The sequence below is a fragment of the Anomaloglossus baeobatrachus genome, chromosome 1 (assembly GCF_048569485.1).
Source record: "Anomaloglossus baeobatrachus isolate aAnoBae1 chromosome 1, aAnoBae1.hap1, whole genome shotgun sequence".
Classification (NCBI taxonomy): domain Eukaryota; kingdom Metazoa; phylum Chordata; class Amphibia; order Anura; family Aromobatidae; genus Anomaloglossus; species Anomaloglossus baeobatrachus.
Genome location: NC_134353.1, coordinates 482614767 through 482641589, shown reverse-complemented (window position 1 = coordinate 482641589; position 26823 = coordinate 482614767). Strand labels below are relative to the sequence as shown.

At 49.6% G+C, this 26823-nt stretch overlaps 1 protein-coding gene across 2 annotated transcripts in view; it reads right to left on the bottom strand.

Moving 5' to 3' along the window:
- Window positions 1–26823, bottom strand: part of DDX49 (DEAD-box helicase 49) — a 118841-nt gene that overhangs the window by 42329 nt on the left and 49689 nt on the right. For both annotated transcript variants that reach the window (XM_075315102.1, XM_075315109.1), the window contains 2 exons: window positions 14354–14430; window positions 13383–13480 (listed from right to left, as the gene is read on the bottom strand). In XM_075315102.1, the coding sequence (XP_075171217.1) occupies window positions 13383–13480; window positions 14354–14430 (175 nt within the window). The remainder of the gene's footprint in view (window positions 1–13382; window positions 13481–14353; window positions 14431–26823) is intronic.

Genomic DNA, 26823 nt, shown 5'->3' with positions numbered 1-26823 from the left:
TTGGGGAGTAATTTTTTTTTTTTTTATAACATGGCTTTGAGTTAATTTGTTAGGAAAATTATTTTTTGCGTGTTGCAAAGAAGGGAATTTTGTTTACTTACCGTAAATTCCTTTTCTTCTAGCTCCAATTGGGAGACCCAGACAATTGGGTGTATAGCTTCTGCCTCCGGAGGCCACACAAAGTATTACACTTAAAAGTGTAAACCCCTCCCCTCTGCCTATACACCCCCCCGTGCATCACGGGCTCCTCAGTTTTGGTGCAAAAGCAGGAAGGAGGAAACTTATAAATTGGTCTAAGGTAAATTCAATCCGAAGGATGTTCGGAGAACTGAAACCATGAACCATAAGAACAATTCAACATGAACAACATGTGTACACAAAAAAACAACAGCCCGAAGGGAACAGGGGCGGGTGCTGGGTCTCCCAATTGGAGCTAGAAGAAAAGGAATTTACGGTAAGTAAACAAAATTCCCTTCTTTGTCGCTCCATTGGGAGACCCAGACAATTGGGACGTCCAAAAGCAGTCCCTGGGTGGGTAAAAGAATACCTCGGTAAAAGCCGTAAAACGGCCCCTTCCTACAGGTGGGCAACCGCCGCCTGAAGGACTCGCCTACCTAGGCTGGCATCTGCCGAAGCGTAGGTATGCACTTGATAGTGTTTCGTGAAAGTGTGCAGACTCGACCAGGTAGCCGCCTGACACATCTGCTGAGCCGTAGCCTGGTGCCGCAAAGCCCAGGACGCACCCACGGCTCTGGTAGAATGGGCCTTCAGCCCTGAAGGAACCGGAAGCCCAGAAGAACGGTAGGCTTCTCGAATTGGTTCCTTGATCCACCGAGCCAAGGTTGACTTGGAAGCCTGCGACCCTTTACGCTGGCCAGCGACAAGGACAAAGAGCGCATCCGAGCGGCGCAGGGGCGCCGTACGAGAAATGTAGAGTCTGAGTGCTCTCACCAGATCCAACAAGTGCAAATCCTTTTCACATTGGTGAACTGGATGCGGACGAAAAGAAGGTAAGGAGATATCCTGATTGAGATGAAAAGGGGATAACACCTTCGGGAGAAATTCCGGAACCGGACGCAGAACCACCTTGTCCTGGTGAAACACCAGGAAGGGGGCTTTGCATGACAGCGCTGCTAGCTCAGACACTCTGCGAAGTGATGTGACTGCCACTAGGAAGACCACCTTCTGCGAAAGACGTGAAAGAGAAATATCCCTCATTGGCTCGAAGGGTGGTTTCTGAAGAGCCGTTAGCACCCTGTTCAGATCCCAGGGTTCTAGCGGACGCTTGTAAGGAGGGACTATGTGGCAAACCCCCTGCAGGAACGTGCGTACCTGTGGAAGCCTGGCTAGACGCTTTTGAAAAAACACAGAGAGCGCCGAGACTTGTCCCTTAAGGGAGCCGAGAAACAAACCCTTTTCCATTCCGGATTGAAGGAAGGACAGAAAAATGGGCAAGGCAAATGGCCAGGGAGTAAAACCCTGATCAGAGCACCAGGATAAGAAGATCCTCCACGTCCTGTGGTAGATCTTGGCGGACGTTGGTTTCCTACCCTGTCTCATAGTGGCAATGACCTCTTGAGATAACCCTGAAGACGCTAGGATCCAGGACTCAATGGCCACACAGTCAGGTTGAGGGCCGCAGAATTCAGATGGAAAAAGGGCCCTTGAGACAGCAAGTCTGGTCGGTCTGGTAGTGCCCACGGTTGGCCCACCGTGAGATGCCACAGATCCGGGTACCATGACCTCCTCGGCCAGTCTGGAGCGACGAGGATGGCGCGGCGGCAGTCGGACCTGATCTTGCGTAACACTCTGGGCAGCATTGCCAGAGGAGGAAACACATAAGGTAGTCGAAACTGCGACCAATCCTGAACTAATGCGTCCGCCGCCAGAGCTCTGTGATCTTGAGACCGTGCCATGAATGCAGGGACTTTGTTGTTGTGCCGAGACGCCATGAGATCGACGTCCGGCGTTCCCCAGCGGCAACAGATCTCTTGAAACACGTCCGGGTGAAGAGACCATTCCCCTGCGTCCATGCCCTGGCGACTGAGAAAGTCTGCTTCCCAGTTTTCTACGCCCGGGATGTGAACTGCGGAGATGGTGGAGGCTGTGGCTTCCACCCACAGCAGAATCCGCCGAACTTCCTGGAAGGCTTGCCGACTGCGTGTGCCACCTTGGTGATTGATGTATGCCACCGCCGTGGCGTTGTCCGACTGAATTCGGATCTGCCTGCCTTCCAGCCACGGCTGGAACGCCTTTAGGGCTAGATACACTGCCCTTATCTCCAAAACATTGATCTGAAAGGAGGACTCTGTCTGAGTCCAGGTACCCTGAGCCCTGTGGTGGAGAAAGACCGCTCCCCACCCTGACAGACTCGCGTCCGTCGTGACCACAGCCCAGGATGGGGGCAGGAATGATTTCCCCTTCGACAGAGAAGTGGGAAGAAGCCACCACTGAAGGGAGGCCTTGGCTGCCCGAGAAAGGGGGACGTTCCTGTCGAGAGACGTCGACTTCCTGTCCCATTTGCGGAGAATGTCCCATTGAAGTGGACGCAGATGAAACTGCGCAAAAGGAACTGCCTCCATTGCTGCCACCATCTTCCCTAGGAAGTGCATGAGGCGCCTCAAGGGGTGCGACTGGTCTCGAAGGAGAGATTGCACCCCTGTTTGTAGTGAACGCTGTTTGTCCAGCGGAAGCTTCACTATCGCTGAGAGAGTATGAAACTCCATGCCGAGATATGTCAGTGATTGGGTCGGTGTCAATTTTGACTTTGGGAAATTGATGATCCACCCGAATCTCTGGAGAGTCTCCAGAGCCATGTTCAGGCTGTGTTGGCATGCCGCCCGAGAGGGGGCCTTGACAAGCAGATCGTCTAAGTAAGGGATCACCGAGTGTCCCTGAGAGTGTAGGACTGCTACCACTGTTGCCATGACCTTGGTGAAGACCCGTGGGGCTGTTGCCAGGCCGAAAGGCAGTGCCACGAACTGAAGGTGTTCGTCCGCGATGGCGAAACGCAGGAAGCGCTGATGCTCTGGTGCAATCGGCACCTGGAGATAAGCATCCCTGATGTCGATTGATGCTAGGAAGTCTCCTTGGGACATTGAGGCGATGACGGAGCGGAGAGATTCCATCCGGAACAGCCTGGTTTTCACGTGTCTGTTGAGCAGTTTTAGGTCCAGAACGGGACGGAAAGATCCGTCCTTTTTTGGCACCACAAATAAGTTGGAGTAAAAACCGTGGCCCCATTGCTGAAGGGGAACAGGGATCACCACTCCTTCTGTCTTCAGAGTGCTCACCGCCTGAAGAAGAGCATCGGCTCGCTCGGGGGGTGGAGATGTTCTGAAGAAACGAGTCGGAGGACGAGAGCTGAACTCTATCCTGTAACCGTGAGACAGAATGTCTCTCACCCATCGGTCTTGGACATGTGCCAACCAGGCGTCGCAAAAGCGGGAGAGCCTGCCACCGACCGAGGATGCGGTTTGGGGAGGCTGAAAGTCATGAGGAGGCCGCTTTGGGAGCGGTTCCTCCGGCGGTCTTCTTAGGACGTGACTTAGACCGCCATGAATCGGAGTTCCTCTGACCCTTCTGTGGCCTGTTGGACGAGGAGAATTGAGATCTGGCTGAGGGCCGAAAGGACCGAAACCTCGATTGTACCTTCCGTTGTGGAGGTCTGTTTGGTTTGGACTGGGGTAAGGACGAGTCCTTTCCCTTGGATTGTTTAATGATTTCATCCAATCGCTCGCCAAACAGGCGGTCGCCAGAAAATGGCAACCCGGTTAAGAACTTTTTGGAAGCAGCGTCTGCCTTCCATTCACGTAGCCACATGGCCCTGCGGACTGCCACCGAATTGGCGGATGCTACCGCCGTACGGCTCGCAGAGTCCAGGACAGCATTCATGGCGTAGGACGCAAACGCCGACGCCTGAGAGGTTAAGGACACAACTTGCGGAGTAGAGGCACGTGTGACTGCATTAATCTCAGACTGACAAGCTGAGATAGCTTGGAGTGCCCATACGGCAGCGAATGCCGGAGCAAAGGACGCGCCAATAGCTTCATAGATAGATTTCATCAGGAGCTCTATCTGCCTGTCAGTGGCATCCTTGAGTGATGCACCATCTGCCACTGCAACTATGGATCTCGCCGCCAGTCTAGAGACTGGAGGATCCACCTTGGGACACTGAGCCCAATCCTTGACTACGTCAGGGGGGAAGGGATAACGAGTGTCATTAAGGCGCTTAGTAAAGCGCTTATCTGGAAAGGCTCGGTGTTTCTGGACTGTATCTCTGAAGTCGGAGTGATCAAGAAACCCACTCCGTGTACGTTTGGGGAACCTAAAATGGAATTTCTCCTGTTGAGAAGCTGACTCCTCAATCGGAGGAGCTGGAGGAGAAAGATCCAACACCTGATTGATGGACGCTATAAGGTCGTTTACTATGGCGTCCCCTTCAGGTGTATCAAGGTTGAGAGCGGTGTCAGGATCAGAGCCCTGATCTGCCACCTCCGCTTCATCCTCCAGAGAGTTCGCATGCTGAGACCCTGAACAGTGTGATGAAGTCGAGGGAAGCTCCCAGCGAGCCCGCTTAGTCGGTCTGGGACTGCGGTCCGTGTCGGAGTCCTCACCGTGGGACCTATGAGTCGCCCCAGGAGCATTTTGCTGCTCCAACCGAGGGGGGCCTGGGGTCAATGATTCAACTGTGCCCGGGGCCTGTGTTACTGGTCTGGACTGCAAAGCTTCTAGTATCTTAGCAGACCATCTATCCATAGACTCAGAAAGTTTGTCAGCGAATACTGCAAACTCTGTCCCTGTCACCTGGACAGTGGCAGCAGGTGGTTCCACCTGGGCCGGGGGTCCCACCAGTGGCAGAGGCTCCGGCTGAGTGAGTGTCACAGGGGCCGAACATTGCACACAATGAGGGTAGGTGGAACCTGCAGGTAGCATAGCCGCACATGAGGTACAGGTTGCAAAGTAAGCCTGTGCCTTGGCACCCTTGCTTTTTGCGGACGACATGCTGTTGTCTCCCCTTAGAGCAATCAGTGAGGGTATATAGCCAAAAGCAAATAGTGCAGCCGTATAGAGTAAATGCATACAAAATAAGCATATAAATATACACTTCGGCACCCAGGGGGGCCAGCACCTAGTAATAGGTGCGGCTTACCGACCGCCCGCAGCGGTTGTGTGACCACCAGATTCCCTGCCCGGGCCTCCCAGAGCTGTGGAGCTCGGTGTTGTCTCCCCTCTGAAATTCTTCAGCGTCTGAAGTGCTGACAGGAATGGCTGCCAGCGTTCTGAGAGGAGGAGGGGGCCGTGGGCGTGCCTCAGAAAGTGCGGGAATCTGGTGCCCCACGGTGCTCAGTGAGGGGGGAGGAGGATACGAAGTATGCTCCAGCCCTCAGCGCTGACGTCCAATGCAGCGTCCCGCCCTTACCCCTGACTGGCAGGCCCGGGGGCGGGAGTATGCGGTACTAGGCCGCAAAAGCCGGGGAGTAAAGTTATAAGCGCGGCCGGCAAACAAGCGCGGTCAGCGCGGTAGTCCCGGCGCACCAACACACCCAGCAGCTGCTGCAGCGTTCATAACACAGGCGCTCTGTGCGCCGTCCCCAAGGGGACACAGAGTACCTCAGAGTAGCAGGGCCCTGTCCCTGATGATACCCGGCTCCTGTCCAGCAGATTCCCCCAGGGGCTGTGGAGGGAGCACGGTCCCAGTGCCTGGTGACCGGTTAGGATCCCACTTCACCCAGAGCCCCTAAGGGATGGGGAAGGAAAACAGCATGTGGCTCCTGCCTATGTACCCGCAATGGGTACCTCAACCTTAACAGCACCGCCGACCAGAGTGGGGTGAGAAAGGAGCATGCCGGGGGCCCTGTTATGGGCCCTCTTTTCTTCCATCCGATATAGTCAGCAGCTGCTGCTGACTAAATTGTGGAGCTTGCGTGCATGTGTGCCTCCTTCGCACAAAGCATAAAAACTGAGGAGCCCGTGATGCACGGGGGGGTGTATAGGTAGAGGGGAGGGGTTTACACTTTTAAGTGTAATACTTTGTGTGGCCTCCGGAGGCAGAAGCTATACACCCAATTGTCTGGGTCTCCCAATGGAGCGACAAAGAAATAACATTTTGTTTACAATCAATGGCCCATATTTGTTGAAATATTTTGTAATGTATTTCATATAAAATATTGATTCTAAAAGAAAAATAAGGTTTTCGGATAAATCTTCTGTGGTGTACTCATTTATGCTGAGCATGGGCTATAATATACACGCGCGTGTGCTAAAGTGTATGTGTAAAGGTGTGAGTGAGAGAGAGTATGTGTGAGTGAGAGAGAGTATGTGTGAGTGAGAGAGAGTATGTGTGAGAGAGAGAGTATGTGTGAGTGAGAGAGAGTATGTGTGAGTGAGAGAGAGTATGTGTGAGTGAGAGAGAGTATGTGTGAGTGAGAGAGAGTATGTGTGAGAGAGAGAGAGTATGTGAGAGAGAGAGAGAGTATGTGAGAGAGAGAGAGAGTATGTGTGAGAGAGAGAGAGTATGTGTGTGAGAGAGAGTATGTGTGTGAGAGAGAGTATGTGTGTGAGAGAGAGTATGTGTGTGAGAGAGAGAGTATGTGTGAGAGAGAGTATGTGTGAGAGAGAGTATGTGTGAGAGAGAGAATGTGTGAGAGAGAGAGAGTATGTGTGAGAGAGAGAGAGTATGTGTGAGAGAGAGAGTATGTGTGAGAGAGAGAGTATGTGTGAGAGAGAGAGTATGTGTGAGAGAGAGAGTATGTGTGAGAGAGAGAGTATGTGTGAGAGAGAGAGTATGTGTGAGAGAGAGAGTATGTGTGAGAGAGAGAGTATGTGTGAGAGAGAGAGTATGTGTGAGAGAGAGAGTATGTGTGAGAGAGAGTATGTGTGAGAGAGAGTATGTGTGAGAGAGAGTATGTGTGAGAGAGAGAGTATGTGTGAGAGAGAGAGTATGTGTGAGAGAGAGAGTATGTGTGAGAGAGAGAGTATGTGTGAGAGAGAGAGTATGTGTGAGAGAGAGAGTATGTGTGAGAGAGAGAGTATGTGTGAGAGAGAGAGTATGTGTGAGAGAGTATGTGTGAGAGAGAATGTGTGAGAGAGAGAGAGTATGAGAGAGAGTATGTGTGAGAGAGAGAGTATGAGAGAGAGTATGTGTGAGAGAGAGAGTATGTGTGAGAGAGAGAGTATGTGTGAGAGAGAGAGTATGTGTGAGAGAGAGAGTATGTGTGAGAGAGAGAGTATGTGTGAGAGAGAGAGTATGTGTGAGAGAGAGAGTATGTGTGAGAGAGAGAGTATGTGTGAGAGAGTATGTGTGAGAGAGTATGTGTGAGAGAGTATGTGTGAGAGAGTATGTGTGAGAGAGTATGTGTGAGAGAGTATGTGTGAGAGAGTATGTGTGAGAGAGTATGTGTGAGAGAGTATGTGTGAGAGAGTATGTGTGAGAGAGTATGTGTGAGAGAGTATGTGTGAGAGAGAGAGTATGCGTGTGAGAGAGAGTATGCGTGTGAGAGAGAGTATGCGCGTGAGAGAGTATGCGCGTGAGAGAGTATGCGCGTGAGAGAGTATGCGCGTGAGAGAGTATGCGCGTGAGAGAGTATGCGCGTGAGAGAGTATGCGCGTGAGAGAGTATGCGCGTGAGAGAGTATGCGCGTGAGAGAGTATGCGCGTGAGAGAGAGTATGCGCGTGAGAGAGAGTATGCGCGTGAGAGAGAGTATGCGCGTGAGAGAGAGTATGCGTGTGTGTGTGTGTGTGTGTGTGTGTGTGTGTGTGTGTGTGTGTGTGTGTGTTGCCCTGCAGTCCAAGGGTACAACAGTGTCAACCCGTACTATCCGTCGGCATCTGAATGAAAAGGGACTGTATGGTAGGATACCCAGGAAGACCCCACTTCTTACCCCGAGACATAAAAAAGCCAGGCTGGAGTTTGCCAAAACTTACCTGAGAAAGCCTAAAACGTTTTGAAAAAATGTTCTCTGGTCAGATGAGACAAAAGTAGAGCTTTTTGGGAAAGCCATGAACAGAGTTTACAGGGGAAGAAAAAAAAAAAAAAAAAAAAAGAAGAAGGAGGCATTCAAAGAAAAGAACACGGTCCCTACAGTCAAACATGGCGGAGGTTCCCTGATGTTTTGGGGTTGCTTTGCTGTCTCTGGCACTGGACTGCTTGACCGTGTGCATGGCATTATGAAGTCTGAAGACTACCAACAAATTTTGCAGCATAATGTGGGGCCCAGTGTGAGAAAGCTGGGTCTCCCTCAGAGGTCATGGGTCTTCCTGCAGGACAATGACCAAAACAAACTTCAAAAAGCACTAGAAAATGGTTTGAGAGAAAGCACTGGAGACTACTAAAGTGGCCAGCAATGAGTCCAGACCTGAATCCTATAGAACACCTGTGGAGAGATCTCAAAATGGCAGTTTGGAGAAGTCACCCTTCAAATCTCAGGGACCTGGAGCAGTTTGCCAAAGAAGAATCGTCTAAAATTCCAGCAGAGCTTTGTAAGAAACTCATTGATTGTTACCGGAAGCGGTTATTCGCAGTTATTTTGGCTAAAGGTTGTGCAACCAAGTATTAGGCTAAGGGTGCCAATACTTATGTCTGGCTTATTTTTTGGAGTTTTGTGTGAAATGATCAATGATTTGATTTTTGTTTCAAGCTCGTGTGTTTTTTCATTGCAAGCAAAATAAATGAAGATCATGCCAAAGAATTTGTGATTGCAATCATTTTCAAGAAGAAACTGAGTATTATCTGACAGGATTGCAGGGGTGCCAATACTTTTGGCCAGCACTGTATATGTGAGTGAGTATTATATATACACATATATATATACATATATATACACACACATATATATATATATACACACACATATATATATATATATATATATATATATATATATATATATATATATATATGTATGTATATATGTGTATGTATGTATGTATATATGTGTATGTATGTATGTATATATGTGTATGTATATATGTGTGTGTATGTATGTATATATGTGTGTATGTATGTATGTATGTATGTATGTATGTATGTATGTATGTATGTATGAGATATTATATATATATATATATATCTATCTATATCTATATCTATATCTATATCTATATCTATATCTATATCTATATCTATATCTATATCTATATCTATATCTATATCTATACACACACACACACACACACACACACACACACACACACACACACAGTACAGAAAGAAGGGAATTTTGTTTACTTACCGTAAATTCCTTTTCTTCTAGCTCCAATTGGGAGACCCAGACAATTGGGTGTATAGCTACTGCCTCCGGAGGCCACACAAAGTATTACACTCAAAAGTGTAAACCCCTCCCCTCTGCTATACACCCTCCCGTGCATCACGGGCTCCTCAGTTTTGGTGCAAAAGCAGGAAGGAGGAAACTTATAAATTGGTCTAAGGTAAATTCAATCCGAAGGATGTTCGGAGAACTGAAACCATGACCAAGAACAATTCAATCTGAACAACATGTGTACACAAAGAATAACAGCCCGAAGGGAACAGGGGCGGGTGCTGGGTCTCCCAATTGGAGCTAGAAGAAAAGGAATTTACGGTAAGTAAACAAAATTCCCTTCTTCTTTGTCGCTCCATTGGGAGACCCAGACAATTGGGACGTCCAAAAGCAGTCCCTGGGTGGGTAAAAGAATACCTCGTAATATAGCCGTAAAACGGCCCCTTCCTACAGGTGGGCAACCGCCGCCTGAAGGACTCTCCTACCTAAGCTGGCATCTGCCGAGCGTAGGTATGCACTAGATAGTGCTCCGTGAAGGCGTGCAGACTCAACCAGGTAGTCGCCTGACACACCTGCTGAGCCGTAGCCTGGTGCAGCAACGCCCAGGACGCACCCACGGCTCTGGGAGAATGGGCCTTCAGCCTTGAAGGAACCGGAAGCCCAGCGGAACGGTAGGCTTCAAGAATTGGTTCCTTGATCCACCGAGCCAAGTTGACTTGGGAGCTTGCGACCCTTTACGCTGGTCAGCGACAAAAACAAGAGCGCATCCGAGCGGCGCAGGGGCGCCGTACAAGAAATGTAGAGTCTGAGTGCTCTCACCAGACCTAACAAGTGCAAATCCTTTCCACGTTGGTGAACCGGATGAGACAAAAAGAAGGTAAGAAGATATCCTGATTGAGATTAACAGAGGATACCACCTTCGGGAGAAATTCCAGAACCGAACGCAGAACCAGCTTGTCCTGGTGAAACACCAGGAAGGGGGACTTTACATGACAGCGCTGCTATGTCAGACACTCTGCGGAGTGACGTGACTGCCACTAGGAAGACCACCCTCTGCGAAAGGCGTGAAAGAGAATATCCCTCATTGGCTCGAAGGGTGGATTCTGAAGAGCCGGTATCACCCTGTTCCGATCCCAGGGTTCTAGCCGACGCTTGTAAGGAGGGACTATGTGGCAAACCCCCTGCAGGAACGAGCGTACCTGAGGGAGTTTGGCTAGACGCTTTTGAAACACAAACACAGAAAGCGCCGAAACTTGTCCCTTAAGGGAACCGAGAGACAACCCCTTCTCCATTCCGGATTGAAGGAAGGACAGAAAGTGGGCAAGGCGAATGGCCAGAGAGTAAAACTCTGATCAGAGCACCAGGATAAGAAGATCTTCCACGTCCTGTGGTAGATCTTTGGCGGACGTTGGTTGCTTGGCCTGTCTCATAGTGGCAATGACCTCTTGAGATAACCCTGAAGACGCTAGGATCCAGTACTCAATGGCTACGCAGTCAGGTTGAGGGCCGCAGAATTCAGAATGCCTCTGCCGCCAGAGCTCTGTGATCTTGAGAACGTGCCATGAATGCCGGGACCTTGTTGTTGTGCCGGGACGCCAATAGGTCGACGTCCGGCTTCCCCCAGCGGCAACAATCTCTTGAAACACGTCCGGTCGAAGAGACTATTCCCCTGCGTCCATGCCCTGGCGACTGAGAAAGTCTGCTTCCCAGTTTTCTACGCCCGGGATGTGAACTGCGGAGATGGTGGAGGCTGTGGCTTCCACCCACAGCAGAATCCGCCGGACTTGCTGGAAGGCTTGCCGACTGCTTGTGCCGCCTTGGTGGTTGATGTATGCCACCGCCGTGGCGTTGTCCGACTGAATTCGGATCTGCCTGCCTTCCAGCCATGGCTGGAATGCTATTAGGGCTAGAACACTGCCCTTCTCTCCAGAACATTGATCTGGAGGGAGGACTCTGCTGAGTCCATGTACTCTGAGCCCTGTGGTGGAGGAAGACTCCCTGACAGACTCGCGTCCGCCGTGACCACAGCCCAGGATGTGGGCAGGAAGGATTTTTCCTTCGACAAGAGTGGGAAGAAGCCACCACTGAAGGGAGGCCATGGCTGCCCGAGAAGGAGCAACGTTCTTGTCGAGGGACGTCGATTTGCTGTCCCATTTGCGGAGAAAGTCCCATTAAAGTGGGCGCAGATGAATCTGCGCAAACGGAGCTGCCTCTATCGCTGTGAACAGTGCCCGGGGCTGGACTGTAAGGCTTCTCTAGGAGTAGCCAAAAAGCAACAGTGCGACCATACAACAAGCATATATATATAATATTATATTATAATATTATATATATATATATATTTATATATTATAATATTATATATATATATATATTTATATATTATAATATTATATATATATATATTTATATATTATAATATTATATATATATTTATATATTATAATATTATATATATATTTATATATTATAATATTATATATATATATATATATATATATATATTATAATATTATATATATATTATATATATTATAATATTATAATAATATATTATAATATTATAATAATATATTATATATATTATAATAATATATTATATATATTATAATAATATATTATATATATTATAATAATATATTATATATATTATAATAATATATTATATATATTATAATAATATATTATATATATTATAATAATATATTATATATATTATAATAATATATTATATATATTATAATAATATATTATATATATTATAATAATATATTATATATATAATAATATATTATATATATAATAATATATTATATATATAATAATATATTATATAATAATAATAATAATAATAATAATAATAATAATAATAATAATAATAATAATAATAATAATAATAATAATAATAATAATAATAATAATAATAATAATAATAATAATAATAATAATTATATATATATATATATATATATATATATATATATATATATATATATATATATATATATATATATATATATATATTACACTTCGGCACTCAGTGGGGCCAGCAGGTGATCACAGCGGTTGTGTGATCACCAGAATCCGTGCCCGGGCCCCCCTGATGTTGTCTCTCCTCTCCAGCGTCAGAAGTGCTGACAGTAATGGCTGCCGGCGTTCTGTGGGGAGGAGGGGGCCGTGGGCGTGCCCTAGAAAGTGCGGGAATCTAGTGCCCCACTGTGCTGAGTGAGGGGGGAGGAGGATACAGAGTATGCTCCAGCCCTCAGTGCTGCCGTCCTGTGCAGCGTTCCGCCCTTCACCTGACTGGCAGGGCCTGTGGGCGGGAATAAGCGAAACTAGGCCGCAAAAGCCGGGGACTAAAGTTATAAGCGCGGCCGGCAAATAAGCACGGCCGGCGCGGTAGTCCCCGGCGCACTAACACACCCAGCAGTGCTGCAGTGTGTATGGCACAAGCGCTCCATGCGCGGTCCCCACGGGGACACAGAGTACCTCACAGTAGCAGGGCCTTGTCCCTGACGATACCCGGCTCCTGTCCAGCAGATTCCCCAGGGGCTGCGGAGGGAGCACGGTCCCAGTGCCTGGAGACCGATTAGGATCCCACTTCACCCAGAGCCCTAAAGGGATGGGGAAGGAAAACAGCATGTGGCTCCTGCCTATGTACCCGCAATGGGTACCTCAACCTTAACAACACCGCCGACAAGAGTGGGGTGAGAAGGGAGCATGCTGGGGGCCCTGATATGGGCCCTCTTTTCTTCCATCCGACCTAGTCAGCAGCTGCTGCTGACTAAGATGTGGAGCTATGCGTGGATGTCAGCCTCCTTCGCACAAAGCATAAAAACTGAGGAGCCCGTGATGCACGGGAGGGTGTATAGCAGAGGGGAGGGGTTTACACTTTTGAGTGTAATACTTTGTGTGGCCTCCGGAGGCAGTAGCTATACACCCAATTGTCTGGGTCTCCCAATGGAGCGACAAAGAAAAAAGCAGTTTAGTAATGAGGAGATATAAGCCCCGAGCATTTGTAACAAGTGATCTTAAGTAATCAAATGGTATTCGGTTAATATTCTGTTAACTTGGCAACGAGGCAGAAAGGATATTATTGCTTGGAGCTGACAGAACCCTACCTGCCCTTGCTGTACGGCCCACACGATGAATGTAGATCTTTGGAAGGCCTGGGGTATTATGATTGATCACAACCTGCACAGTGGGAATATCTAGCCCCCTGGAAAGATAAATTAATACAAAGTTAATAAAATACTCTCACGCACTGCTTCTTGGCTGCACTCAGACACTAGCCAATGTGGATCCAAATATTCCTATTGATTCACACACATTAATGGGGGATAACTGGTGCCATTCTTTTTCTCATGCTCACATTACAAGTGCCCAATAAGGAACATAGATCAGAAATAAAGGACGAGCCCAATGTCTTAACCCCACAAGCTGTAATGTAGGAGATTGTCATTCTTCTGTGGTTACAGACAGGCTCCCCCACAGCTTTCTATGTATGAAATGAGTGCCAACACTACAACATACCAGGACTCCTACATTACATTTGCTCTCAGATCATTTTCTCCCATCGCCTCTGCAGCTAATTTTTGTTTATACAATTGCATTCTTCCCTCTCCTCCCCAAAGCCGTAACCTTTATTGCCCCCTGTCGACACCATCGTATGAGACTTGATTTTTGTGGGATGACCTATACTTTGAATGACACCTATTTTACCATACTACATACTGTAAACAGAAAACTTTTTTTATTTTATCACCGAGAAACAACAATTGTCTTTTTTTTTTTAATTCCCTTTTTTAGAAAAGGCGTTTACCGTAGGAGTTAATTTTACTTTTTGATGAACTGCTCTTTAAAGAACACAGTAATGCAAATCTGTTTATTTTCAATGGGAGGACAAAAGTGATGATCTGAACCTTTTTTGTTTTTAGTAATTCACTATATAGTGAAAATTGCAGTCCCCTATGAAGGAATACCACAGGTATTTCCAAAAGCACCAATATGACAGCGAAGCTTTCAAAAGAATGAATGGAAACATGGCAAACAAGCAGGAAAGCAATCTGAATAGGCAAGAGAGTTTTCTTACCTGGCTGCTACGTCAGTGGCAATTAAAATCTTGTAAACGCTGGACTTGAATTTTGCAAGGGCAGCAAATCTTTCTTTCTATGGAGAAAACCCAAAGACTTTCAGATCAGAAGATCAAATATATGCCAGAGAAGGGGGCTCACATTCACATCCGGAGATAATGCACGTCTTTTTTTTCTAATGGCTGAAGTGGTATCACTACTGTAAGTTCCCTGCCCCTAGTAATATACTTACCAGCGGTTGGCTTCTTCTGTTCTGTGTGTGGGGCACGACGGTATCTTCTGTTCTCCTGGATCGCTGCAATGTTTGGTGGGCGATAATGAGGTCACTTATCAATGTAAGTCTATGACAGCCAGAATGAGGCTCTTGTAGACTTACATTGAGAACATGTGGCCATTAGCTCCGACTTCCGGTCAGTTAGAAGCCACAGTCACAAGATGGTCGATGGGCCTAGAGCAGTGCTGAGAACGTGGCAGCTGGTAAGTATATTACTTGAGGCAGGGAACTTACATTTGTGATACCACTTCAGTAAATAAATCTGGATATAAACGCTGGAGTGGTGCTTTGAGAGCATCCGGTGACATCATGTCTACAGATATCTGACAGTTCACACATGTGGCAGGTATAGTGCATCGATCATTAGAACAGGACAGATTGCATAAACCCCCATGAATAGATAGCCCAACTAGTAAGCATAACACAACCGACCCTGCTCCCCTAAAGAGGCACAAGTGACAGGAGCCAGATTACCTTTTTAAAAGAGTTTGGCCAGTACTTTTACATGGATGGCCTATCCTGGCTAGGTCATTAATGTCTTATCAGCTGTGGGCCGACATCCCGCACCCCTCCGATTGTAGTCCTGGCAGTGGTAGCAGGCAGCTGTAAATGCTCAGTTCTGGAGATGCTCCATCTTCTGATGGTGGCCACAGCCTAATACTGCACATCTGCCGCCAACTGATTTGAATGGTACCCAATACCCAGCCACTATCAGTTGATGGGGCAGCTCTGAAACTAAGCATTTTCATCTACCTGCTGCTGCCACCGAAACAGAACAGCTGATCGACGGGGGTGTAGGGTTCCGGACCCAGGCCAATCAGACATTGTTGGCCTATCCTTAGGATAGGTTAGCAATGTAAAAGTAGTGGACAACCTTTTAAACTATATTACATGTTGCAGGATATTGAGTTATGGATGCAGATCAAGGGAATACTGTAAGTCGTATGTAGCTGTGTGCACTATGCTGGGCTAAGACCGTAAAAAATGAAAAGGTTACCAATAGTAACTAACAAAGTGACAGGTTTCAAGATATGCTGTCACTGGGAGGGCCTGACCTCTGTATTGTAAAAGAGGGGGGGGGGAAATAACATGACCCTTTCACATAATTCTAACAAAGCCCATCCTAGTCAAATGTCAGGACAGGTTCCAGTCTGACTAAACACAGCTCCCAAGACCTAGGTATCATAACCACTGTGAGCTGAGAAGTGTGTGACAGAAGAAGAAATAAATCTTCTCGGCTGACTGAGCACAAAGGAGTTTTTTTTTCCTCCAGACTCACTCCTACATGCCCAAACAGCCAAGTAGAATATGTATTACTTCTTCTGTCAGAGGATATATATATATATATATATATATATATATATATATATATATATATATATATATATATATATATATATATATATATATATATATATATATATATATATATATATATATATATATATATATATATATATGAGAATTTTGTTACTTACCGTAAATTCTTTTTCTTGTAGTTCCGTCATGGGAGACCCAGACCATGGGTGTATAGCTACTGCCTCCGGAGGACACACAAAGTACTACACTCAAAACGTGTAGCTCCTCCCTCCTAGCATATACACCCCCTGCTAGCCAGTCCTAGCCAGTTTAGTGCAAAAGCTGAAGGAGGACATCCACCCACAAGAAGAGACAGAGTAAAACCCGGAAGAACCGGAACCTCTGTCTACAACAACAACAGCCGGTGAAGACACACGGAACAAGAAACCTGCCACCAGGCAATAGGGAGGGTGCTGGGTCTCCCATGACGGAACTACAAGAAAAAGAATTTACGGTAAGTAACAAAATTCTCTTTTTCTTTAACGTTCCTATGGGAGACCCAGACCATGGGACGTTCTAAAGCAGTCCATGGGTGGGAATAAACAGACAACTGAGAAGCAGGCGAAACCTAACTTCACAAATGGGCGACAGACGCCTGAAAGATGCGTCTGCCCAAGCCCGCGTCTGCCAAAGCATGAGCATGCCTTGGGTAGTGCTTCGAAAAAGAATGCAGACTAATCCGAGCTGCAGTCTGACAGACCTACTGAGCCGTAGCCTGGTGCCTGAAAGCCCAAAAGGCACCGACAGGACTGATCAAGTGTGCCCTGATCCCCGGCGGGGAAGGCACTTGAGTACACTTGTAGGCCTCGGAAATGGCCGACCTAAGCCAACGAACCAGGGTCAGCTTAGATGCCGAGAGACCGCTACGCTGACTAGCGGTCAGCACCAGAGAGAGGTGCACCGCCTAATAACGGCGGTGCGAGACACATAGATCCGGAGCGCCCGCACCAGATCCAGGATATGCAACGCTTCCTCAAAGCGATGAACAGGAGCCGGACAAAAGGAAGGCAGGAAAATTGCCCCAGATAAGGTGGAAGCAGTAACCACCCTAGGGAAAAAGTCCGGAGTCGGACGGAGACCACCTCGTCTTGATGCAAAGACCAAAAAAGGGGGTGACTCCGAAGAGAGTGCAGCCAGAACTCTCTGGCAGGAAATTATGATCACTAGAAAGACTACTTTCTGTGAAAGATGAAACAAAGAAACCTCCCTAAGAGGCGCAAAGGGGGGTTTCCGGGAACCGTGAGGACCGGATTAAGGTCCCAGGGCTCCATAGGCCGCCGGAAAGGCGGAATGATGTGAGATGCGCCCTTGAAGGAGCGCACCGGAGCCAGCCGGACGATACGCCGCTGGCACACACTGACAGAGCAGAGACCGGTCCCTTAATGAGGGATAGTCCTAGCTGTAGACCGGACTGTGGAAGGGACAGGAGGGTCGGCAAGGCCAAAAAGGTCAAAGGACACTTTGGAGCTCGAGTCATAGTGGAGATGACTTCAGGAAGGATACTAGAAGTAGTCAAGATCCAAGACTCAAGAGCTACGCCGTCAATCTGAGAGTCCAGAATTCTGGCGAAAAAAACGGACCTTTTGAGAAAAGGTCTGGACGGTCCGGAAGATGCCATGGCAACCTAACGGACAGAAGGAGCAGGTCAGGGTATGAGAATGACCCGACGGCCCTCTTTACTGATCTTGCGCAGGACTCTGGACAAGAGCTAGAGGGTGAATACGTAAAAGAGACGAAACTGGGACCAAACATGAACCAGTGCGTCTGCCGCAAAACCTGAGGATCGTGGACCACGGTTGGACAGCTGAAATAGTCTGCCTCGCAGTTTTCACATCTAGGATGTGGGCTGCGGATACGGTGGACTAGGAGTCCCTCGTCCACTGAAGAATGCGTTGAGCCGCCTGTCCCGCCCTGGAAGTTGATGTAGGAAAACGCTGTCACGTTGTCCGACTGGACTCGAATGTGCCTAACCGCCAACAGATGGTGAAAGGCTTAGAGAGCTAGAAATACAGCTCTGATTTCCAGCACATTGATCCAGAGGGCTGATTCGGACAGAGTCCAAGCGCCCTGCGCTCCACGGTGGAGATATACTGCTCCCAAGGCGGATAGACTAGCATCCTGGTGAGGATCACCCGGGACGGGGCCAGGAAGGAGCGTCCCTGAGACAGAGTGGCCGAAGCCACCACTGAAACGAGCCCCTGGTCAGTGGCGAAGCCACCACCCCGTGGAAGGAGGAAGTTCGCTTGTACAGCGGAAAACATCCAGTCTCAGAGGACGCAGGAGAAACTGGGCAAGGAATCGCTTCCATTGACGCCACCATCTGACCAGCACCTGTATTCGGTGTCTGATAGAACGACGTCGACCGCCAGCGGAAGGACTACCATTCGACTAAGAGCAGCTTCACAAGTGCCGACAGAGTCTCGAATTGCGTCCCTGGGAACCTCTGGTTCGAAGTCAGAGTGGACTTGGACAGAATGACAAGCCACCCGAATTGGTTAGAGTGGAGAGAGTGAGCGAAGCACTCAGCTAAGAGTCTGCACTGGATGAAGCCCCGACAAGAAGACCGTCCAGGGCAAAAGATCACTGCCAATCCCTAGGGGTGCAGGACCCTAATCACAGCTGCCCCAATGAGAATACTCGAGGGGCCGTGGCTAACCCCAAGGGAAAAGCCACGAATTGGACCACTCCGATTACAAAACGTAGCCAACGCTGGTGTGAAACAGCGATTGACACCTGCAGATAGGCATCTCTGATGCCGATGGCTGCTAGGGAATCTCCTTGGGTTCTTGATTGATCCGGTGAAAAACACACGGAACAAGACCGAGACTCCATGTGAAAACGCCACACCTGACCATGCTTGAAAAGCTAAAGATCCAGGTCGGAAGGCACCGCCCTCTTCGGGGACTAGAAATAGATTTAAGCAAAAATCTCAGAACCGTTCCCAGTCGGGAACCGGAACAATTACTCCGTTGGCCTGCAAGAAATGCCACGGCCTGTGAGAAGGCGGCGGCCTTGGAGCCGGGAGGAGTTGACAGAAAAAATCTGTTTGGCGGGTGGACAGAATTCCATCCTGTAGCCATGGGAGATATAAACTCGCCCCCACTGAACGGAGACGTGGTAGAACCATACGTCGCCAAGTGGAGAGAGCCTGCCACCGACCAAGGAGGTGGTTGGCGTGGCCAGATAGCTCGGAGGAAGCTGACTCCGAGTCTCCTGCGGTCTTCTGAAGACGCAGCTTCAAGCCATTTGGTTCTATGAACTAAGGCCGAGCTAGAGGACGATCAGAAGGAGGAACGGAAACCACCGAAACCTCAACTGATTCCTGCCCTGGTTTAGGTTTGTGGCAAGGAAGAACTCTCGTCGCCGAGAGCTTCCTAAATTTCATCTAGTTGGTTCCGAAGAGACTGGTCCCACCAAAGGGGAGCCCAGCAAGGAACCTCTATAGAGGCATCTGCCTTTCATTGCCGAAGCCACACCTGCGGATAGCGAGGAAAGTAGCCAAAACCACCGCTGTGCGGTGTCCAGCATGGCAGACTTGGCAGAGGATGGAAAGACTGAAGTCTGGAAGTTCAGGCAACCGTCTTGGGCATAGAGTCCCTGTGAGGGAATGCATCTCCTCTGAGGAGCCATCAGCCTCTGACATAACGGTCCGGGCTGAGCCACCTGAGGTGAATGAGCCCACCTCTTGACCATCATTGGTGGACGGGGGAAACCCAGTCCTCAGAATCACGCTTCATGGGAAGCGACTGTCAGAGCGGACCCTGGGCTGGTTACAGGGGCCTGACAACTGCGTGGTAAAGGAACACACGTTGTGTTCACCTAGATAAGGTAACTCCGGCGGATTGAGGTCCAGTACAAAGTTAATGTACCGTGGGATCCTTATAGAGGTGCCGTCAGCCACTGATACAACTATCCGGGCTGAAAGTCTGGACACCGGAATGGCCACGCTTGGCGAATGAGTACACTCCTTGACCACCTCTGATGGGAGGGGGAGACAGGCAGCAGAACCCCGCTGTGGGATCTGCAGGACAGGCTGCGGGCTTGGACGCAGCGGGTTGAAAACTGGAGTGGTTAAGGAACACACTCCTCGTCTTGTTAAAGGTATACTGATGCCTTTTTGCCAGCGGGGAATACTCCCCTGATACAGGCGGATGGAGGTCCAATATAATGGACGCAATCTAATCAATCGCATCCTCGTCATCTACGGACGGATCAAAGTACGTAAAGCAGCGTCCGAGCCCCTGATAGAGACATCCTCCTCGTCCAGTGGGTCAGCTCGTATCGGAGCTGCGGGACGGGGAGGACAGGGGACCCTGCGTCTCCCTGTCAGGAGGACGGGGTCTGTGAGCTTTGCTGAGCAAGCAGAAAACGCCCTGAGAAGGGGGTTGCATGCTCAGGGGATGCCGGGACAGCCGACCCCTGGAAAAAGATTCCCCCAGGGGTCAGCCACCGAACCCGGAGCAGCTGGAGGGACCATGCATGAGGCTCCAAGCTGAGGGGCCACAGCTGTTATGAGCTCGGTACAGTCGTCCGAGACTACCAGCAGTGGATAATAAAAAACAGCCTGCAGCCTCGCTCTGTGAGACCTGCTGCAGAGGTGGGGGGCTCTGTCTAGAATGTGTAGAAAACACAAGACAGGGGTTCAGCCTGGGGAGACTCCAGGCTGAGGCACCACCACCTAAGAACCATGACAGTATGGGTCTGTGCCGGTTCAGGCAATATGAGCTTACATGATGCCGATGGCTGCTAGGGAATCTCCTTGGGTTCTTGATTGATCCGGTGAAAAACACACGGAACAAGACCGAGACTCCATGTGAAAACGCCACACCTGACCATGCTTGAAAAGCTAAAGATCCAGGTCGGAAGGCACCGCCCTCTTTGGGGATAGATTTAAGCAAAAATCTCAGAACCGTTCCCAGTCGGGAACCGGTACAATTACTCCATTGGCCTGCAAGAAATGCCACGGCCTGTGAGAAGGCGGCGGCCTTGGAGCCGGGGGGAGTTGACAGAAAAAAATCTGTTTGGCGGGTGGATAGAATCCCATCCTGTAGCCATGGGAGATATAATCCCGCCCCCACTGAACGGAGACGTGTTAAAACCATACGTCGCCAAGTGGAGAGAGCCTGCCACCGACCAAGGAGGTTGTTGGCGTGGCTAGATAGCTCGGAGGAAGCTGACTCAGTGGCAGCATCTCCTGTGGTCTTTGAAGACGCAGCGTCGAGCGCCATTTGGGTCTATGAACCTAGGCCGAGCTAGAGGACGAGGCCGAGGGCCTAGAGAACGATCAGATGGAGGAACGGAAACAACCGAAACCTCAACTGATTCCTGCCCTGGACAGGTTCCCTGGTTTGGGTTTGTGGCAAGGAAGAACTCTCCCCGCCAAGAGCTTCCTTAATTTCATCCGGTTGGTTCCGAAGAGACTGGTCCCACAAAAGGGAGCCCAGCAAGGAACTTCTATAGAGGCATCTGCCCTCCATTTCCGAAGCCACAGGAGCCTGCGGATAGCGAGGAAAGTAGCCAAGGCCACCGCCGTGCGGTGTCCAGCATGGCAGACATGGCATAGGATGAAAAGACTGAAGTCTGGAAGTTCAGGCAACCGTTTCGGGCATAGAGTCCCTGTGAGGGAATGCATCTCCTCTAGAGAAGCAGAGAAGGCTACAAAAAAAACGCACTGCTGTAAAGCTGAGGAGAACGAAGCTTCTGCCGTCCCCATACAGATTTGGCCAGAAGGACAACCGGGCGGACCGCAAAACCTTAAGTGAGGAGCCATCAGCCACTGACATAACGGTCCGGGCTGAGCCACCTGAGGTGAATGAGCCCACTTCTTGACCACCATTGGTGGACAGGGAAAAAGCAGTCCTCAGAATCACGCTTCATGGGAAGCGACTGTCAGAGTGGACCCTGGGCTTGGTCACAGTGGCCTGAAAACTGTAGTGGTTAAGGAACACACATTGTGTATCTAGGCAAGGTAACTCCGGCGGATTGAGGTCCAGTACAAAATTAATGTACCGTGGGATCCTTATAGAGGTGCCGTCAGCCACTGATACAACTATCCGGGCTGAAAGTCTAGACACCGGAGGGACCACCCTTGGCGAATGAGCTCACTCCTTGACCACCTCTGATGGGAGGGGGAAACAGGCAGCAGAACCCCGCTTTGGGGTCTGTCAGGACAGGCTGTGGGATTGGACACAGTGGGCTGAAAACTGGAGTGGTTAAGGAACACACTCCTTGTCCTGTTAAAGGTATACTGATGCCTTTCTGCCAGCGGGGAATACTCCCCTGATACAGGCGGATGGAGGTCCAGTACAAGTATAATGGACGCAATCCAATCATTAGCATCTGTGTCACCTACGGACGGATCAATGGTACATAAAGTAGCGTCCGAGCCCCTGGTAGAGACATCCTCCTCGTCCAGTGAGTCAGCTCGTAATCAGAGCTGCGGGACGGGGAGGACAGGGGACCCTGCGTCTCCCTGTCAGGAGGACGGGGTCTGAGACCAGAAGGCCGTTTTGAGCTTTGCTGAGCGAGCTGTAGCAGAAAACGCCCTGAGAAGGGGGCTGCATGCTCAGCAGATGCCGGGACAGCCGACCCCTGGAAATAGGATTCCAGCCAAACCAGGGGTCAGCCGCTGAAGCCGGAGCAGCTGGAGGGACCACTAATGAGCCTCCAAGCTGAGAGGCCACAGTGGTTATGAGCTCGGTACAGCAGTACGAGACTACCTGCAGTGGATAATAAAAACAGCCTGCAGCCTCGCTCTGTGAGACATGCTGCAGAGGTGGGGGCTCTGTCTAGAATGGCCCCCAGCATATATAAACATAAAATAAGCAGCTGCACAAACCGGAGGTTGTGGCTGCCAGAACGTTTAAACAGACATGTCTGTGCCCTCTAGTCCCTCAGCCCAGCCCCCACTTGTCCCAATGTGGAATCTCTGTGCCTATGCAGGCACAGAGAACGCTGAGAAAATGGCGACCGGAGCGTGGAGAGGGGGCGGGGCCTACTCTGAGAGCGGCAAATGAGGTAGCCAGGGGAGGGAATCTTTCCTCAGTGAGGAGTGTCCCTTCCCTGTGCTGCGCAGCCGCTGGGCGGAGCCACACTGTCCCTCTGCCTGACTGACATGCAGAGACAGTGGAAACCGAAACTAGGCCTTAGGCGAAGCCGGGGCCTAGAGTAAAACATGCGGCCGGCGTGCAGGCACCATCGGCGCGGTTCTCCAGTGAAAACTGGAGAACTGGCCGGAAACGTTAACACAAAACATAAAACACACTCCCCCAATAAATAAATATAAAAGGACCCCTGGAAAGACCACATTCTGTGGTAATAACGTCTCATACACTTAGCTTGTGAGACGCAGGTTGCCAGGTCCCTGGGGGGTGATCGCTCCGTCCAGCAGGATCCTGAAAAAGGGCTGCGGATGGAGACCGGTCTCCTGAAAAGCAGCGAGAACCGTGTTGGCTCCCACTTCAAGCCAGAGCCCCAGCATGGGATGGTGAAGGAGCGCGGCATGAGAAGGCTCCAGCCTTGGAAAATCAACCTTAACAGCACCGCCGACACAGTGGGGTGAGAAGGGACATGCCGGGAGTCCAGCTGGACCCGCTTTTCTTTTAAATCTTTGATCCAGAAGGAAAAAATCAAAAATCAAAATCAGAGAATGCATGTGTGTGTGACCTCCTGAAACACAAAGCATTGAAACTGGCTAGGACTGGCTAGCAGGGGGTGTATATGCTAGGAGGGAGGAGCTACACGTTTTGAGTGTAGTAATTTGTGTGTCCTCCGGAGGCAGTAGCTATACACCCATGGTCTGGGTCTCCCATAGGAACGTTAAAGAAATATACATACATATATACATACACACATATACATACATATATACACACACACATACATACATACATACATACATACATACATACATACATACATACATACATACATATATATATATATATATACACACACACACACACACACACACACACACACACACACATATACATATACATACATATATATATATATATACACACACTATATCTCTCTCTATCTATATCTATTATATACAGTGCCTACAAGTAGTATTCAACCCCCTGCAGATTTAGCAGGTTTACACATTCGGAATTAACTTGGCATTGTGACATTTGGACTGCAGATCAGCCTGGAAGTGTGAAATGCACTGCAGCAAAAAAGAATGTTATTTCTTTTTTTATTTTTTTAAAATTGTGAAAAGTTTATTCAGAGGGTCATTTATTATTCAACCCCTCAAACCACAAGAATTCTGTTTGGTTCCCCTAAAGTATTAAGAAGTATTTCAGGCACAAAGAACAATGAGCTTCACATGTTTGGATTAATTATCTCTTTTTCCAGCCTTTTCTGACTAATTAAGACCCTCCCCAAACTTATGAACAGCACTCATACTTGGTCAACATGGGAAAGACAAAAGGAGCATTCCAAGGCCATCAGAGACAAGATCGTGGAGCAGTGTCTCTCAACTCCAGTCCTCAAGACCCACCAACAGATCATGTTTTCAGGTTTTCCTCAATCAGGTTTTCAGGCTTTCATTAATGCTGCACAGGTGATGGAATTATTCCTTGTCTAATATTGAGGAAAACCTGAAAACATGATCTGTTGGTGGGTCTTGAGGACTGGAGTTGAGAAACTCGGTCGTGGAGGGTCACAAGGCTGGCAAGGGGTACAAAACCCTTTCCAAGGAGTTGGGCCTACCTGTCTCCACTGTTGGGAGCATCATCCGGAAGTGGAAGGCCCCTCTCCCCCGTCCATTTCCGTGGTACCACTCCCGGGTTGGCACGCGGGGCAGAACCTTCCTGGGCACCCCCTATTCACCCTGCGGTATCACCCCAAAGGGTGCAAGGGGCTCGGCAATAGGGACTGGACCTCCGCAGCGCGTCTGGATTTATGATGGGGCCCGCAGCGCTGCTACATTTACAGAGGGGCTCTCACCCCCCACCGGCGTCCACCTCCCTGCCTTCCTCATTCTTCTCCCTGGTGCCCGCAGCCATTCCTTCGGTGTGCGGAGCACACAGGCACATGTGCAGAGCTTCACGCCTGCACACTGGACAGATGCGACGCCGCTGATCAGGTAGGACACCCTCTCCTACCTTCTCCTCCTCGGGCGGCTGCAAAATTTAGGCCCCGGTCTTGGCCTAGTCGCCGGGCGCCCCGGCCACGTCCCATCGGGCGGCGGAGTGCACCGGCACGCACGCAGAGCTCCCTGCCGGCATCCGGAAATCGCTGCTGCACCGCCGCTGTTCGCAGGTAGGACCGTCGGTCTCTACCTTCCCCTGCGCCGGCAGCTTCAAAATTTAGGCCCCGGCTTCGGCCCTGTCCCCGGCGTCCCAGGACCGCCTCACGCCGCAGCGCTATTGGCCGCCGGCCGCTCCGTCTCCGCCCTCCGCTCAGCCGCAGGCATCACAGTGGGGGCAGTGGATGTTTTTTCCCACTCTCCTCGGCGCGCCTCCAGCCTCCTCAGCGGCCATTTAAAAAAAAAAAAAAAAAAAAAAAGAAGGAGGGATTATGGCAGACTCCTGGTCTGCGGATTGCTGAGGCTGCAGCAACCCTTATATCAGGGGAAATAGACCCAAAATAGCCACAATCATTTAACGATAGTGTTTTTTTTATCATGGGTTGAGTTTATTACAATATATGTAGATTGAGTTTATTATAGTATATGTAGATATATATTAACTCTTACAAGTACTTATTCGGGCACTTGGTTTGCATCAGAGATACACATCTCAATAGGGTTAGTATATAGAGTTCTCAGAGCTTGAGATATTAGTTATTTTGGACCGGTAAGCTCAAGTTTGCGGTTCCCTCAATTGTGAATTCCCCCCCCAAATGATGTCAAATTAGTGTTTACAACTACCGCAGCCCCTGGCACTGCACGCCCCTGTATCCCGCCCCTGCCGGCTGGTTAGCGCCCTGTCTCAGGCCATAAATCCCCTCGCTGACGTCCCTCGGGTTGGTGCGCATGCGCTACGTCCCCAGCCGACGCTCTGTCATACCATCCACAGGACTGGCGCAATCCCCTCGGGAGGTGAGTCCCGTACCAGGGACCTTTTCCTCTGCTCGAAGCGGACCCGCCAGGTCTCGTCTTCTGCGGCCCCCAGGTTTCACCTTAATCCCCAGGTCCAGACTGCCTTTCCTCCGGTAGCCTTTCGACCTCTCGGGTGATGGCCCAGGCGTTCCACCTCTGCTGGACTCCGAGCAGGACCCGGATGTTTGGCGCATGACGAATAGCCTGGTAGAAATGGCGAGTCAAGCCGTAAAGGTACGGACAGCCCTCTTCTCTCCGTGCACACAAGTCTCCTTTAAGGCGTTTGGGACGGACCCTTGATGTATTCAGGGGACATCCAGAGTTCGCCGAATTACTGCGTGATCACAGACAACAACCAGACACGACGTTTACCAGCGGCAAGTCGTGTTATTGTCATTATCCCTTCTCCAAAGGGCTCCGGAGAGAATGGGCATGCTACCCTGGAGCGACGAATGTGGCGGACCCCTGCGGTTTTCACTGGACATCCAGAGTTCGCAGTGTGACTGCGTGATCACGGACAATACCCGGACACGACGTTTACCAGCGGTAGGTCCCTTTATTTGTCATTACCCCTTCTCCAAGGATGGGGAACGCTACCCTGTAGTCGACCCGCCAGTGTTCCGCCTGGCTTCTCGTCCCTAACGTGACGCCCCTCAGGGACTCCGCGGACACCCTACGCAGCGGACTACGTTCCATCTATGCCGACCCAGAACTGGTTAACATCTTCGGTGAGTACCTTCTCATCACAGCCCTGGCGTCTGCCAGCTGCACGGCCTGAGCCTCTA